This window comes from Bos indicus, chromosome 13 (genome assembly GCF_029378745.1).
Source record: "Bos indicus isolate NIAB-ARS_2022 breed Sahiwal x Tharparkar chromosome 13, NIAB-ARS_B.indTharparkar_mat_pri_1.0, whole genome shotgun sequence".
In the NCBI taxonomy this organism is placed as follows: Eukaryota; Metazoa; Chordata; class Mammalia; order Artiodactyla; family Bovidae; genus Bos; species Bos indicus.
Window position 1 is genome coordinate 75,613,079 of NC_091772.1, and position 16,536 is coordinate 75,629,614.

The 16,536-nt window shown below is 48.0% G+C and overlaps 1 protein-coding gene across 5 annotated transcripts in view; it reads left to right on the forward strand.

Annotated features, from left to right (window-relative positions):
* Positions 1–16,536, forward strand: part of EYA2 (EYA transcriptional coactivator and phosphatase 2) — a 263,020-nt gene that overhangs the window by 97,614 nt on the left and 148,870 nt on the right. For 3 of the 5 annotated variants that reach the window (XM_070801824.1, XM_070801823.1, XM_070801822.1), the window contains exons 3-5: positions 4,332–4,374; positions 8,220–8,362; positions 13,739–13,855. In XM_070801824.1, coding sequence (XP_070657925.1) covers positions 4,332–4,374; positions 8,220–8,362; positions 13,739–13,855 — 303 coding nt within the window. Of the gene's footprint in view, positions 1–4,331; positions 4,375–6,091; positions 6,221–8,219; positions 8,363–13,738; positions 13,856–16,536 lie in introns of those variants that run through there. The other 2 variants (XM_070801825.1, XM_070801826.1) reach the window with 2 other exon arrangements.

The window sequence follows — 16,536 nt, forward strand, 5'->3', positions numbered from 1 at the left end:
GGAACCCTGACTGGTTTTGCTGATTCTTGTAACCCATTACCTACCACATGCCTGGCATGTGGAAGGTGGTGAATGAATGAATGAGATCACCCTGAGACTCTGGCTATCTGTTTAGCTAATCCTTCTCCCTTCACCCGTAGGAAGAAGGGACTTAGAGCTTTCAATTCACAAATGAAGGAGGCTCTCCACCCCTCCCTTGAGAGCCAGCTGCCCCAGTTTCTGTGTTAACCACATCCCTCGGAGACACGTCATGAAGCTTGGCGTAAATAGATTTGGCTACGGTGAGTCAGGTCACCAGGGCTGTTTTTACCACTGGCAGCCTGGATTTAGTGCTAGTGCTAAGTCACGTCCCACTCTTTGCAACACTATGGACCATAACCTGCCAGGCTCCTCTGTCCCTGGGATTCTCCAGGCAAGAGTACTGGAGTGGGTTGCCATTTCCTCCTCTAGGGGATCTCCTCAACCCAGGGATCGGACCCACATCTCAGGCGTCTCCTGCATTGGCAGGCAACTTCTTTACCACTAGTGCCACCTGGGAATACCCAACGTGGATATAAGTCACTGTCAACGTGGATATAAGTTGCCATCAGTGATTCTGCCATTGCCCCCAGTCTTGTCCACCATGCCATGTTCAGCAGCATGGCCAAGTCTGAGAACAGAACACTGTAGTCAGTAGGAAGGGCATCTCCACCTTCCAGACTCTGGATCCCACCAGCATCAAAGGGCTGATGCTGCGACAGCCTGTGAGGTCTTCACCACCCTTGGGTCTCACTTGAGAACAAGAGTTAACACGTCTTCTGCCCCTGCTCTAAGGGTCCCATGTTTGTGATGGGGCAACCAGGAGCAGTATGACCACTCCCCCTCGATTGCCAGCATGCCCTCTGGGCCTGGGACACTGGCCTCATGGAGAGACTCGTGACCGAAGTCCACATTCTCTATCCCTCTGGCAAGCTTGGGTGCAATGGGCGTGCTGCTGTCCAGAGGGTCATGCCTGCACCCAGGGGCATTGCCAAGTCTGTGGGCCAGACCATTCCTAAGCTGCATGGAATGCCGTCTGGCATGGTCTCCACCCCATGTAAGTCTAGCTCTGACTTACCATTTGGAGAAAGTTGTCACATACAACAGGAGCCAGAGAGTGGTGACTCGGGGGGTCCCTGAAAGGTGTCCAGGGCTACCCCGAGAACCAGGCTGTTCCTACGACATGAACAATAATGCCTCTTCCCCCTTTCATGCTGGGGTTGACGTTGCCCCACGACCACTCCGTCAGGCCCTTTCCTGATACACAGAGGATGTATGGCTCCAACTGCAGCTGGGCCTCCTGGTCCACAGGACTAATGTCCCTGGACCCCAGCAGAGGAAGAGAGGGGCTCTCTGCTTTCGGGGATTCCCTACCCCACCTCTGCACCCAAAGAGTTGAGCATGGCCGTCCTTGACACAGTCCCACTCCAGGGCCCACAGGAAGGGAAGGAACTTGAGGACCCAGTGTCGTCACATCCCGTCAGGATTCTCGAGGAGGTCCGTGCCAGCCTTACCAGGGAAAAAAGGAAGAAGAAAGGGAAAGAGATTATTCTCTATAGAATGCATTCATTTTCCAGGTTCTCAATTCTCCCAGGCATCTTGGATTCAAAAAAGTTAAATGTGATACCAGTTTAAAAAAAAAAAAATAGGAGAAAGCTTATGCTTTTCAAAAAGCACATCATCTGCAGAAGGAAAATCTCATAGCACTGACTGAAGGCCTGTTCCTGGCTTGTGCAGTCTTCCTGGGGGTTGTTGGGGCGGAAGAGGGAGAGGATAGGAGGTTTGCACGGCCGGAGAAGGAGACGGGCCCGCGTGGGGAGGGCAGAGCATGCAGCGGTTCAGAGGAAAGGAGGAGGCGATTGGCGCCGCGTGAACCCACAAACCAGGGTGCAGAGGTTGCAGGCATGGGAAGATGCTTTCTTCACAATCCTAGAATGCCGAGTTCATCTGAGCCCACGGGACTATTTCCATAGATTGCGATTTTTATGAATATTTACATGTTTATTAAAACACATCACAAAATGTTTAATTCAGTATCTTATGTAGTATTATTACTAAACATAAATCACACGCTTCTTACCAGTAATGAAACTGAGGCTGTTTCAGAAGGAGACGGTCCTCGGGGAAGCGGAGGAAGGGGGATATGGGAGGCTCCACCTGGGGCAAAAACCCAGAGCAGGGACATTAGCGGTGAGGAAGCGGAGCCAGGGCCTTTCTGCGGCTTTGGACCCCTGTTGGCCCGACTTTGTATAAAGACAGCACATAGGAAGATACGTTATATTACACAGTCATCCAGCACACACACACACACACACACCATATTCTCACATGTATAGCTAGAATAAAAGTTTTCCACGATTCCTTCTCGTGTGCTATGTGGCCAGTATATGCTGATGCTGTCCGTCCTATTTTATTTTTAAATTCCAGCTATAGCTTTCTAAGTGGACTTCAGGACTTGCCTCCTCACCCTAGTAGCATGGGACTCAAACAGAATTTGACTCAACCAAGGAGATGATTAAGGAAATGGGCTTGGGACTCCCCTGGCAGTCTAGCGGTTAAGACTCCACATTTCCAATGCAGGGGCACGAGTTCCATCCTGATCAGGGAACTAAGATCCCACATGCCACAAGGCACAACCCCCCCCCCCCCCAACCCCGCCACACACACACACACACAAAAAGCAAATAGACTTGGGACTAAACAGCCTTAGGTTCGAGTCCCAGTTTCCATGTCCACAGGCTTGAGCAAGGCACCTCATTAGCCTTTGGAGCCTTGGTTTCGGCATGACTGCAATGAGGATGTCCTTGTTGCATTGGGAGTGAAGTGAGTTCAGGCAGTTAACGCAGAGCCTGGCACGTGTGAGCTTGTTGGTGGGGGCTGGTTGTTGTTAATGATGATGACTGCACTCGTGGGCTGCTGTGCCCTGTTTGGGAAGCCAAATTCCGGAGCCAGACCACCTGAGCTCAGACCACGGATCTGCCCCTTAGGACCCGTGCGTTCTTGAGTGCGTGATGTCAACTGCACCTCCCTTCATCTGTAACACAGGGACGGGAACAGAACCTTCCTCAAGGTGGGAGGGGGGAGGATTATGAGGATTAAAATAATGAATCCAGATAACAGGTTTAGAAGAGAGTTTGGCTCGTAGCCGGCACAGGGTAAATGATGGATAGAATCATCACCGTTACCATCATCATAATCTCATTTCATCCTCACGCACCGCTGTGAGACAAATGTTTTCCCCCATTTCACAGGAGGGTGCCCTGAGCCCTGGAGACTATAGGCAATCTGCCCAAAGTCTCAGTGCTGACTCAGAGGTACAGTTGGGATTGCAGGTTGGTTTACAGAGCGGCCCAGAGCTCTGGAGGGCGTGGAGTATTTCTCGGGAGGCACAGGGACACCCCTGCCCCTGCCCGGCAAACCAGGGAGTGTGAATTGGCAGGTTGGTACAATCAGTCGACACGTCATCTAGAACTTGCTGGGGCTCCACATTGAGGACATTGCATTGTCTTTGTTCAAGATGACACAGCACAAAATCCTCCCCAGTGAACTGATGGTGTTTGAAATGATCCTCTTGGCAAAATCTCTCCCAGCAAAATTGTATCACCTCTTCATCATCTCCTGATCATTGCCTCCCAACCATGGTTGGAGGCTGAGTGCCCAGGGACACAGTCCTTGTACCAGGACTTCAGGCGTCTCCCATCTCCCTCCCCACACTCTAGTTGGAGCCTTGGAGACAATCCAAGATGTGTCTCCCCTAAGTGCTGGAGCCAGCCTCACCTGAACCCCACGGACTGAAACTGGGGACGGAGAGGAGGAATATTAATGTGATGTCCTCAGAAGGAAGGAAAATGGGTGTCGGATAGCCAAAGCCAACCAGTATCTGCCTTTCTGGGTTTCTGGGGTTGCCTTTAAAGCAAAGAAAAGAGTGGGTCTCCATCCAGCAGTAGAAATGGTGCCAGCTGACATCTAGTCATGGGCCTAGCTCAAGCACATTCTTTCTGTCTCTTTAGTCTCCATTTCTCCATCTGTACAATGGGTGGGGGGATGGATTCCACCCTGATGTTTCAAGATGCTATAGATTGTATATACATAGTCCTTCACTTAGTACCTGGAGACAAAGCACACCCAGAGAAGGCTTTTCAAGAAGGAAAAAGTGCTACATTGATGTGGCTTGGATAAGCTTGTGTGCTTGAGAAAGTCCCTGACAGCAACTCCATGAGTTTCTTCCCCCTCAGCCTGGCATCTGAAGTCACAGCTTCTGGGGACCATCTCGCTGACAGCTCAAGTCCTTCAAATCTTTTTTTCCTCTCCAGGCATCACCACATCGGCTCGGAGTGTGTCCCAGCTCTTTGCAAGGTGAGTACCCTTGCCTTAGCTTCCTCTCTCTCTCCCTTTTCTCCTTGGAGGCAGAGGCTCTGGAGCCAGACTCCCTGGAGAGGAATCCCAGTGATGCTCTTAACTGGTTGAGCGACCTTGAACAAATGACCCCCACTTCCCCAGGCCTCAGTCTCCCCATCTGGAAAAAGGGAACAATCCTGATGTCTATTTCACATAAAAGACACTTAGAATGGGGTCTGGAATAGACTGTTCCGGGAGTGTTGGCTATTGTTTTCTTCTCCTTTTTTCAATCCTTTCTTTCATTCCTTCCTGTCCTTTCCTAACATAGATTTTCTCCGTTCCTGTCTCCCTCTTGCTTCTCTATCTCTCCCTCTCTGTTTTTCCTTCCTTCCTTTCCTTTCTCTTATCTCTCTCTCCTCCTTCTTCCCTTCTTCCTACTCCACTATTCACCCAACACTGCTCAATAACCAAATCTCCTAGGAGCTCTGGAGACTTGCAGGATCAATGAGACACAGCCCCTACCGTCAGAGAGCTTCCAGTCTAGTGGGAAATGGACCAGTAGATCAGAGAGCTCAATATGGTGAACCGTACAGATGCTCCACTAGAGCTGCGTCCAGGGGTCGGTGGGAGCCTGGTGATGGACAGGGTTACCCAAGGCAACTGGGGAGCTGCCTTTTCTGCACCCCGCAGTGTGAGAAGCCCCAGCCTTGGCAGGATGGTCAGCATGGCCCTCCTCTGAATACTCACCTCCTCCATAGCTGGATATTCTCTTCCCCAGACGACCCCGGAGAAGCTGTTTGTAAGGAACACACTTTCTCAGCATTCCTTTCCCTCCAGAAGATATTTTGGGGGTTGTCAGTAGCAACTGAGGTCTATTAAATCTACCTAACTTGTTTTGTGGCCTTGGGGTTAGAGAGCTTCCTTGTCCTCTCTCTGGCTTTTCATTTGAGCCCCAGTTTATTCCATGAAATTCACATCAGTTTTGATGGGAAGCAGGAATTGATCATCTCGGATTTCCACCTTCTACTTCCAGACAGGTGTAAATTGGGAACATTTTCAAATAAAATTCTCTGCTCAGTGCTAAGTCCCATGCTCTGGATGTGTTTCCAGGCACCTCATAGGGTGGGAGTCTTGACTGATGAAACACCTTCCAATACTGGATCTGGTGTCTCCAGTTCAAGCGACTTTCTTATGCATCTTCGAACAAATTCCCTGACCCTTTGGCACAGAAGTTGTCAAAAGGAAAGGGGGCCTGAGAACATCTTTTATAATTCTGTGAATTTTTACATCTGTCTCATACATGCCATTAGGCTTCATATGTAGGAGAAACTCTGGAAATGAGAAGGTTTTACTGTATTAATGTGATCAAAATGGAATCAGATACTGGTTTGGGAATCTCATTACCATCTACTGATAAACTCTGGTCAGAATGATTAGATACAGTTTGTCAAGTTGCACAGAACTTTAGAGTCTGGGTTTTTGACCTAAAGGGTCTGGGTGTCCTAGTGGAGTGGTTAAGGACGTGGCCTCTGGAACCAGGGTTCAAATTGTGGATCAGCTGTGTGCATTCTCTCTGCCTCAGTTTTCTTATCTGTAAAATGGGGATGGGAATAGTAAGTGCCTCCAAGGGTTGTCACAGTTGCTATGAGATTTAAATGAGCCAGTCCACATACAGTAACCAGGACAGTGCCTGGCGCATCATAGACCCAAGAATTGTCAGTGTTTTTTATCACAGGAAGGACTGCTGAGGATAATGTGAGAGTCAGAAGAAATTCTCAAATCCAGCTGAATACAGTGTCCAGGAGAGCAGACCCAGGCTTTCCAAAGCATCTGCTGTGCAAGAGAAGGGGAAAATAAGGAGTGTGTATGTTCATGTGTGAATCTCTCCTGGTTTTAAAATATTGGCGACTCCAAATTAAGAAAAAGACTGCACTGGCCAAAGAAATTGCATCTGTAGATTCACCGTCTTGTCCCCATCCGGTTAGAATGAGCTAACCTTGACTTTATTTATTGCTGCCTGCAGGACTGAGTCAGTCCCAGGCCTGTCCCTGAGCAGCAGCAAAGCTCCATGGTTACAAGTGTGGGCTCAGGAGTCACACTTCCAAGTTCAGATTCTGGATTTCCCACTTTCTAGCCGTGACTTCTGGTCTCTGAGCTTCAGTTTTCTCTTCTCTAAAATGGGAGTTAGCAGAGCCTCTACCCCAGGAAGTTGATATCAGTATTGATGTGATGTAGACCACATCAGGCCTGTGAGACACAATGCCTAGCCTGTGGTCAGAGCTCAGGGGTTACTAGCAGTCATTGTTTTACGGACGTCGTAGGTCAGCAGCCCTTTATTTACTTTTCTAGGATTTTTTCCTAGTATTATTTATTTTTGGTTACACTGGGTCTTCATCGCCACTCACAGCCTTTCTCTGGTTGGGGCAAGCAGGGGCTAATCTCTAGTTGCGGTGTGTGGGCTTCTCTTTGCAGGGAACGTGGGCTCAGTAGTTGTGGCACACGGGCTTTGTTGCCCCGTGGCATGTGGGATCGTCCCAGACCAGAGATCAAACCCATGTCTCCCACATTTGCAGGCAGATTCTTAACCACTAGACTGCCAGGGAAGTCCCTCAGTGGCCCTTAAGTCCTAGCCCTTATGGAACTGATTATTCATCTTGGAGTAAGGAATTCATTTGTGTTCTTTGGTTGCAAGTAAGACAAATAGACCCCAGCTGTGTTCAGATGCTCAGTTGTGTCCAACTCTTTGTGACCCAAAGGACCTAGTCTCCTCTGTCCGTAGGTATTTCCAGGCAATAATACTGGGGCGGATTGCCATTTCCTCCTCCAGGGCATCTTCCCAACCCAGGGATTGAACCCGCATCTCTTACGTCCCCTGCATCAGCAGGCAGATTCTTTCCGCTAGCACCATCTGGGAAGCCCAGACACCAGCTGATATAAGCCCGAAAGGAGCTGGTTTTTTTTTTCTTCTCTTTTTTTTTTTTTTTTTGAAGCATCTGGAGTAGCTCACAGTGAAATTGAAACTGGAATGATCAGGTCTTGAGAAAGACCCGGAATAGGACCGCTTCTGGGATCCAAGCAATAGGAAGGGAATAAAAACAGTCTTTTCAGAATGTGGTTGTTGGAATGAATTATTCAGCTCAGGATTTCAGTTCCCAGAATAGAATCTGATTGGATAATCTTGCACCCTATGCCCACCCCGTAGCCTAGAGCAGGGCATCTTGACTGGCAACCCTGTCAAAGCTGTATCAGTTGGGAATGTGTCTAAGGGTAGAAAGTCACAGCGGAATGGGCTCTACTGTAGTAATCAATAAACCCTGGTCCCAGTGGATTAACACAACAACGGTCTCTTTCTTACATAAAGCCCAGGAATCGCATGGATCTCTCCAAGGCAGCGCTCCTCCACAGGCTGACTCGGGGTTCCAGGGTGCAACCCTGTTGGCTCCGCCCTCTCAACTGGCACCCTCCACATTTGCTGCTGAAAGAGGAGAGAGGGCAGCAGGTCTCGAGGAGACGGTTTTATTGGCTAAACTGCTGTGTTGAGCAGAATCCAGTCACGTGGTTGAATCTGACTGCAAGGGACCCAGGAAGTGTCATTTTCCTGGTGCCCAGGAAAGGAAACTGAAATAGGACCTGATGAACATGTAGGTTGTCTCTTTCCTGGAAAGAGTACATGGTGGTCCAGGGACTAGGACTAGTACTTTCATTGCTGGGACTGGAGTTCCTGATCAGGGAGGAAAGATCCCAAAAGTCGCAAGGCCAAAAAAATAAAAAATACCCTAAGGGAAATAGTAGTAGTGGTGATACCAGGAGGGAGGGATGTGCTAGGTTGGGCTTGGAGATTTAATCTTCTTTCTTCCACGCAGACCTTGCCCGCGTGTCCCACCTGGTCAGCCTCCCTCGGCCATGGCAGCCTACAGCCAGACACAGTACAGTGCAGGGATCCAGCAAGCTACCCCCTACACGGCTTACCCGCCTCCAGCACAAGCCTATGGAATCCCTTCTTACAGTGAGTACCTGACCAATCCCTTGCTTTCCCCAGGATCCCTAACATCATGGTCTTCATTCTGCCCAGACGCTTCAGTTAAATGCAGAAAGAGGCATGCAGCCAGCCTGATTTTGGACTAGAGATAGAGAAGAAGGACAGACACTTTCAATACAGTTCAAGTTCTAGAGACTATGTCAAGGCCTCTTTTGATTGCAAGGGTAAGAAACTTAACCCAAGCTGGCTTAGAGAAAATGGAAATTTAATGATTCACATACTGGTAAGCTTGGGGACATTGCTGATATCAGGTATGGCTGGATCCAGGTGCTCAGAGGATATCAGGAGGAAAATGTCTCTCTCCATTTTCCGATGTTTTCCTCTGAGTTATCTTTACTTCTACCTGGGTTCTGCCAAGATAATCTAGAACTGAGATAAGGTGGCCCTTGGATATTTTTTAACCTATAATATATACTTGACATTTGCAAAATTAATTGCCAGTTTTTAAATCGAAAGTGTTTACATAGAAATTCGTATTTCTAATGTCTTTGAAAAAAAACAAACAACAGATGACTGGGCAGCACTGGGCCCACATTTTTGCATCAAAAGTAGGTAACTGTGTAGGGCTGACCCTGTTAGCCTTTGTTGGCCACAGTCCTCTCCTAGCCCTCATCACTCACTTAAATTAGCTGCCTGAAGACGTTTAAGCTTACAACCCCTGGCCTAGAGGGAGAAAAAACAAATGAACTTTTAAAAATCGTAGCTTAAAGCATAAATTCAAATTATGATTCATGGGATGAAGGAAGACAAGATCGTGAAATGGAACAGAACAAGGAAGATTTAACTTGGGTTCCAGCTCCAAGAAAGGTCTTTTACACAAGGAGCTGTCATCTGAGAACTGAGAGATGACCGTTAGTGAGCACGGGAAGAGAGGCATCCAGGCCGAGGATGCCTGGGAATCCTGGGGAGATGGGTTTGGCAAACCCTAGAAGCCCCGTGGCTGGAACACAGGACCTAGATGAGACAGGCGAGATGGGCAGTCTTAGCACCTGGGGAGGACTTTATTCCAGTGAAACAGGAACTTAAACATAGGTCTATAAACAGGTCTATAAACATAGGGCTATCTGATGCAATCTGGGGTTTTTAAAGATCACTTTGGGGCTTCCCTGGTGGTCCAGTGATTAAGAATCCACCTTGCAATCAAGGGACACTGGTTCAATCCCTGATCCGGCAAGATCCCTCATGCCTCAGAGCAACTAAGCCCGTGCGCCACAACTACTAAGCCAGCGCTCTAGAGCCCACTCGCTGCAACCGCCAAAGCCCGCCTGCCTAGAGCCTGTGCTCTGCAACAAGAGAAGCCACTGCAGCGAGAAGCCCCACACGGCAATGAAGAGTAGCCCCTGCTTTCTGTCATTTGAGAAAGCCTGCGTGCAGCAACAGAGACCCACCACAGCCAAAAAGTAAATAAATGTATCTTTAAAAAAAAAAAAAAAGATCACTTTGGCTGCTGTGGGGAGATTGGATTGGAGAGAAGCAAGAGGAGAAACAGGAAGGCAGGTTGAGAGACTGATGAAGCCTGGAGTGGAGTGATGGTAGAAGCCTGCTGGGGGCAGTAGACAGACAGAGATAGACATATTCAAGAACAGTTGTGGCATTAGGAGTGACAAGTTGTGGGACACTGGGTCGCAAATCCATCAGAGACGCCATCACTGAGATGCTGTGTCTTTGAGATGCTGTATCACTGAGATGCTGCCACCCACAGTCCTCAGGGCTCTGTATCCACTCATTCTTTTAAGCCCCCACTCAGCTCTTGAAGGAAGGACCAATCATTATCCTCTTTGAAGAGATAAATAAATAGAGGCTCAGAGAGGATAAATAACTCGCCCAGGGTCCCCCAGTTGGTCAGTGGTAGAGGTGGAATTACACTCAGCAGCCTGGGCTCTGGAGTCCAAGCCCCTCACCGCTGAGCTCTGCTGCCTGAGCACACATTTCAGAAATCCTGGGGGATTACCTGTGATGGACCTCGGCCAACTGGTGTGGGCATCTTTTCTAACTTCTGTCCCTCCTGTGCCAGAAGACAGGTGATAAAATCACAGGTGAGTCACCTGCCTGGCTGACAGTCAAGACACATGAAACCAGATTATTTTTCAGCATAAAAGAGAACCCTAGCCCTGCTTCCAGACAAAACATGGCATCCGGTGGAAATTAATTTGGTCAAAAGTCATTTTTCAGTCCCAGTTACTTTCAGAGGCTCTCTGCCCTCAGAATACAACATAAGGGGCAAGGCCACATATCCTGGGTTCACACCCCACCTCTGCCCCTTAGCTGGTCCTGAGACCCAGGGCGAGTCACCTCCTTCATACAATGGGAGTGATACTAAGTCTGGCTTCCTAACCATTGTTGTTGCTGTAAATGGGATCATCTACATCCAGTATCAGCTACTTTTTCCTTTAAGGGGCCAGTTCCTAAGTATTGTCAGCTTTCTGGGCCATGCAGTCTCTATCACAGCCACTCAGCACTGCCGTTGGAGCATGAAACCAGCCAGACAATATGTGAACTAATGAATGTGTCTGTGTTCTAATAAAGCTTTATTTACACAAAAAAACAGTGGGCCACAGTGGGTCCACGGACCACAATGTGTCAGCCTTTGACCTATATTAAGGGCTTAGCTCACGGGGCCTGGCCCAAGGGAAACGTTCAGTCAGTACAGTAGCAGCCAGGCTGCCATACACCTGGTATGTCCACATCACTGAGTAATGACAGGTGGGCTGAAAAGCCCTTGCCTTTCACACATGCCTGTGCCAGAGCAGGCGGTGTTTGCTCACCGTCTGGACAAACCTTGTTGAATCTTGTTAGGAAACTTTTCTCCTTGCTCCTTGGCAAATTGCGTTATTACCTTTGTTTAAATAGCTGCAGGGAAATAATAACACAGTTGAGCAAACCAGAGGCAAGGAGGTCAGGAGTGTGGAGTACTTTTTTCTCAATTTGTTACGCAAACACAATGTTATGCAACTTTTAAGACATATGTAAAAAAGTAGCACTATAAATAACTGTGAGCTGACCATCCAACATGAAAAATAAAGGGAGGTTATCTCCCTTTCTTGTCAAATACCCACATCCCTGGATTTGCTGGTTACTGCCCCTTTCCCTTTATTAATATCATTGCTCTGCCTTTCTTTGGACTGCTATGTGTGCTCGGGCGTGTCCAGCTCTTTGCGACCCCATGGACTGTAGCCCTCCAGGCTCCTCTATCCATGGGATTTTCCAAACAAGAGTACTGGAGCCGGTTGCTGTTTCCTTCTCCAGGGGACCTTCCCGACCCGGGGGTCAAAACTGTGTCTCCTGCATTGGCAGGTGAATTCTTTACCAGTATGCCACCTGGGAAGGCCTTATGTAGGGTAGAGGTTGGCAAACTTTTTCTGTAAAGAGCCTGATAATAAGTATTTTGCGCTTTGTAGGCCATACAGTGTCTATCAAAGCTACTCAAGTCTACCCTGTATTTTGATAACAGCCACAGATAATACATAATTGAATGGGTGTACAGGCATGCCTTGTTTTACAGCATTTTGCTCTCTTATGATTCACAGATACTGTGGGGTTTCTTTTTTTGTTTTGTTTTGTTTTTTAACAAATTGAAGGGCCGTGCTTTGAGCTAGTCTGTCATGGCCATTTTTACATTTGCTCACTTCATCTCTCTGTGTTACATATTGGCAATATTTTGGACTTTTGCATCATGTCTATATTTGTTATGGTAATCTGTCATCAGCGACCTTTGGCGTTACTACTGGATTGTTTGGGGGCTCCATGAAATGGGCCACATACGATGGCACATTTAATCAACCAGAGTTGCGTTCTGACTGCCCACCAGCTGGCCGTTCCCTCATTTCTTTCCCTCTCCTCAGACTTCCCTGTTCCCTGACACACAACAATATGGAATTAGGTCAACTAATAACCCTTCGGTGGCCTCAAAGTGTTCAAGTGAAAAAAAAAAGTCACACATCTCTCACTTTAAATTGTAAAAATGCTAAATTTTTTTTTAAATTAAACAGGAAACCAGAGGCAAGGAGGTCAGGAGTGTGGAGTACTTTTTTCAACAGGAAGTCCTGTTGAAAGCCTAGACAGAGGACAGCGAGGCTCCGGCACCAAGTTAGCCAAGTTGCTGTCATAAGTGTCGGTGAAGTCGTGTACCATCTAGTGCATAAAACCCCTTCACACCCATTACTGAGAGGCACCAAGAGAAAGCAAAGAAAACCCAGACTTCAGAGTTACCTGCTAATTGCAAGACTCTGATTAAGTGGCCTGGTTTTCTGAACCTCAGTTTCCACATCTTTAAAATGGGGAGAAACTTCCCTGATGGTTCAGTGGTTAAGATACCATGCTTGCACTGCAGGTGGTGCAGGTTCGATTCCTGGTCCGGGAACTAAGCTCCCATATGCCTGCCTCTCAGTTTGGCAAAAAAAAAAAAAAAACCATAAAATAAAATGGGGAAAGTCATATTGCCTAGTTCATGGGATTGTTGTGAGTACCTCATTCACAGCTTTAGATATTCATTCATTCCCTTTCTTTTCGTCTCCCAGCAATCCTGCCAGTGGGAATCAGCATCTTATTTCATAAGGGAGGGGGTTGGAGGAGAAACTGTCCAGGTCACCAAGTAATGAAGCAAACCGTCAGTCCTGGGCTCCTGCCCAGACCACTTGAGTCAGAATCCATTGTTTTTTACCACATTAAGCATTCTCTTTATTTATGGGGGTGAATGGGTGAGAAGGAGGGAAATCATAACTACAAAACCATCCCCAGAACTAGCAGTGTCCTTTTAAAAAAATGCAAATTTAAATAGTATTGAAATACTGTTTTACACCTACAAGATAAAGATAAGCAATATAAGAGTAAATAAGCAAATAAGAATGTAGAGTCAGGCAGGAAGCTGACCACATGTGCAAAAGATGAGATCCACTTAGCCTGCCTTTCCCTTTATCACTCTTGAACACATCCTAGGATGTAAAAACAAACAAAAACACCCAAAAAAACTGTGGTGAAAAATAGCACCTTAAAAACCAACCTCCATGTCTCAGAGACAGTTATGGGAACCATGGTGACCTGGAAACTCACAAATTGGGGAGCTTCTGGAGACAGTGTATTGTCATGTGGGAACATGGTCATGAGGTTTCTAGATCATCCTGTTGCTCAAGAGAGGCCGTAAGTCTAGATTTTGGGGGTGAAATCTCCTGATTTTTAAACAAAAACAACCAATTTCAGGTTTTCCTTTAACATACACAGGCCAAGAAGGACACGTGGGACTGAGTTAGAGCTGAAATCATGCTGTCTTGATTCCGCAGCTCTTCTGCGGGTGACAAGGAAGCATCCTAATTGTGTGTGCCTGGTGCTTCTCCTTCCCCTTCCAAGGCATCAAGACAGAAGACAGCTTGAACCATTCCCCCGGCCAGAGTGGCTTCCTCAGCTATGGCTCCAGCTTCAGCACCCCAGCCTCTGGACAGAGCCCGTACACCTACCAGATGCATGGTGAGTGCAGTCCTGCGCCCCTCCCTGCCGTCTCGAAGGTACTGCCTGAGTCGGGTGTCCAGTCGTTCGTTCATTTATTCAACAGCTTTATTGAGTACCTACTATGTGCCAGGACCTATCTCAAGTAGCGGAGTTGCAGTGGTGGGCAGAGGAGATAACGACTTCTGCCCTCATGGCAATTACAAGGGCAGGAGGGAGAGACTCACAATTAAACAAGGCAGCAAATAGCAAATGGCTAATTTCAGAAGGGGTTGAATGCAATGAAGCCAATAAACGGACAGAGAGTGATGAATAGTTGAGGGGTCCGGAGAGGTGGGAGAGGTAACTTTAATAGTCATCAAGAAGGCTCTTGGAAGATGTGACATAGGACAGAGGCCTAAGTATGAGGCAGAACCAGCCCTGCGCAGACCAGGGGGAAGAACATGCCTGGCAGAAGGAACAGCCTGTGCCAAAGCTCTGTGGGGGGGTGGGGGAGTGTCTTAATGTGTTTAGGGCACAAAATAGGGGCCAGTGGGGCTGGAGCAGGATTAGGAGGATATAAGAGGAGAGAGTCTGGGGGAGAGCAGGGCTAAAGCATGCAAGGCCTTGAGGGCAGAGGGGAGGTGTTGGCTTTGATTTGAAGTGTGATGGGACAGGCAAGTCCATTGTAGACTCAGAGAAGTGACAGGTGTTGGGAATACAGGACAGCAGGTAAAAGCGTTGTTATTCCAGGCAGGAGGTTCCAGGCTCCGCATCCCCATTGGGCAGCCTTAGAAAGGGAAGAAACTCCAGTGTGACTCCCACCAATCCCACATACCCTAAGGAACTGGCCTGCTGCATTCTCCTGTTCCCACCTGTCACCATCCAAAGGCCCCTTCCCTTCTCTGGTGCCCCATGGGGAGTGTGTTGGAGCTGACACATGGAGTAGAGGGCTGATGGCAGTAATTCGGGGCATCCTCACCCTGGTATTCTTTTTTTCCTTCTTGAAAGCTGGTACGAATGACTACCAAGAGTCTGAAAAGTAATGTGTAAAATTAAAAGAGTAATGACAAGGTGGTGGGCTAATGCATGATGCTACATTTCTCTGAAAAAAAAATCTTTGCAAGTTTTGCTGCTTTGTCTTTTTTAATTAAGGAAACAATTTAAAGTGATGTTAAGGGCATCATTTCAGGAAAAGGCATTATGAAGAGACAGCAAATGATCTTGGGGGTATGTAAGAGAAAGGAGGTGATGAGCATTAATGCCCAGACGTTGGAAGACCGTCCATGTAAAGATTTGCAGTAGAGTTTGTTGATGACACCATCAGCTAACGTTAACCTAGCATTCACCACATGCCACACAAACTGGCTTATGATCTCATACAACCTTCATGACACTCCACAAAGTGTTGGTTCTAGTATTATTTGCAGGAGACAGAACTGAGTCATAGAGGGATTGCCTTACCCACCCAGCATCACTGCAAGGAGCTTAGATTTTACTGCAAGTGCAGTGAGAAACAGGCTGCAAGAAGTGTCTTGGGGGCCTGGTGGATTCCCAGCCCCAAACCAGACTCAAAGCCTGCTCTTCGCTGTGGTACCTCCTGCCTCCTTTGCTTCTGTTGGCACCTCTGTCTCCCTGGGGGTCTTTTCTGAGTCCCACTGAAGGGGATAAGGTGCTGGGACCCATCTTCAGGTGGGGAGTAAACAGTAGCACAATCCTGATCATAAAGGCTTGTGAAGACCCTGAACTTTAACTTATCTTTGGATTGATCTTAACCGTGGTGTTGGAGAAGACTCCTGAGAGTCCCTTGGACTGCAAGGAGATCCAACCAGTCCATTCTAAAGGAGATCAGCCCTGGGTGTTCTTTGGAAGGAATGATGCTAAAGCTGAAACTCCAGTACTTTGGCCACCTCATGTGAAGAGTTAACTCATTGGAAAAGACTCTGATGCTGGGAGGGATTAGGGGCAGGAGGAAAAGGGGATGACGGAGGATGAGATGGCTGGATGGCATCACCGACTTGATGGACGTGAGTCTGAGTGAACTCCGGGAGTTGGTGATGGACAGGGAGGCCTGGCGTGCTGCGATTCATGGGGTCGCAGAGTCGGACACGATTGAGCGACTGAACTGAACTGAACTGAACTAACCATCTTAACCAGTTCTTTTTTCAGCTTTTCCAATAGAAATGTATGTGACTGTCTCAGGGCTTCTAAGGAGACAGACAGTGAACAATTAAATAAGTCGATCATAACAGATTGTGCTAAATCGCGTGAAGAACCAAACAGGGCGCTGTGATGGGCCTTGATGAAGGGAGTGGTGATGGACGTTGCCCAGATGGTCAGGAGGCCTGAGTGGTGGAAAGGAACCAGCCTGTGAATAGCTGGAGACTGGACAGCCCAGGCAGAGGGACCGGCGGGAGCAAAGGTCTGGAGGCAGGAAAAGGCTTGCAGTGTTGAAAGACTCCAATGGAGACTTGAATCTGGGGGTAGTGAGAAAGGGATATGAGACTGGAAAGTGAAGCAGGAGGCACCCCTGGACTGGGACGTAGAGAATATGTTATTTCTTCTCTGGTCCGTATTACAGAAGTTACAGGAGGCGGGCTCCATCAACGCTGCTTCAAACACAGTGAACGTGAGGAAGTGGCTTGCCCAAGGGCCAGGAAGTGATGAGAGCTGGGATTCAGAGTAGAGTTCCCGAGCCTGTGCTGTTCCCTTGCAAGTGCTGT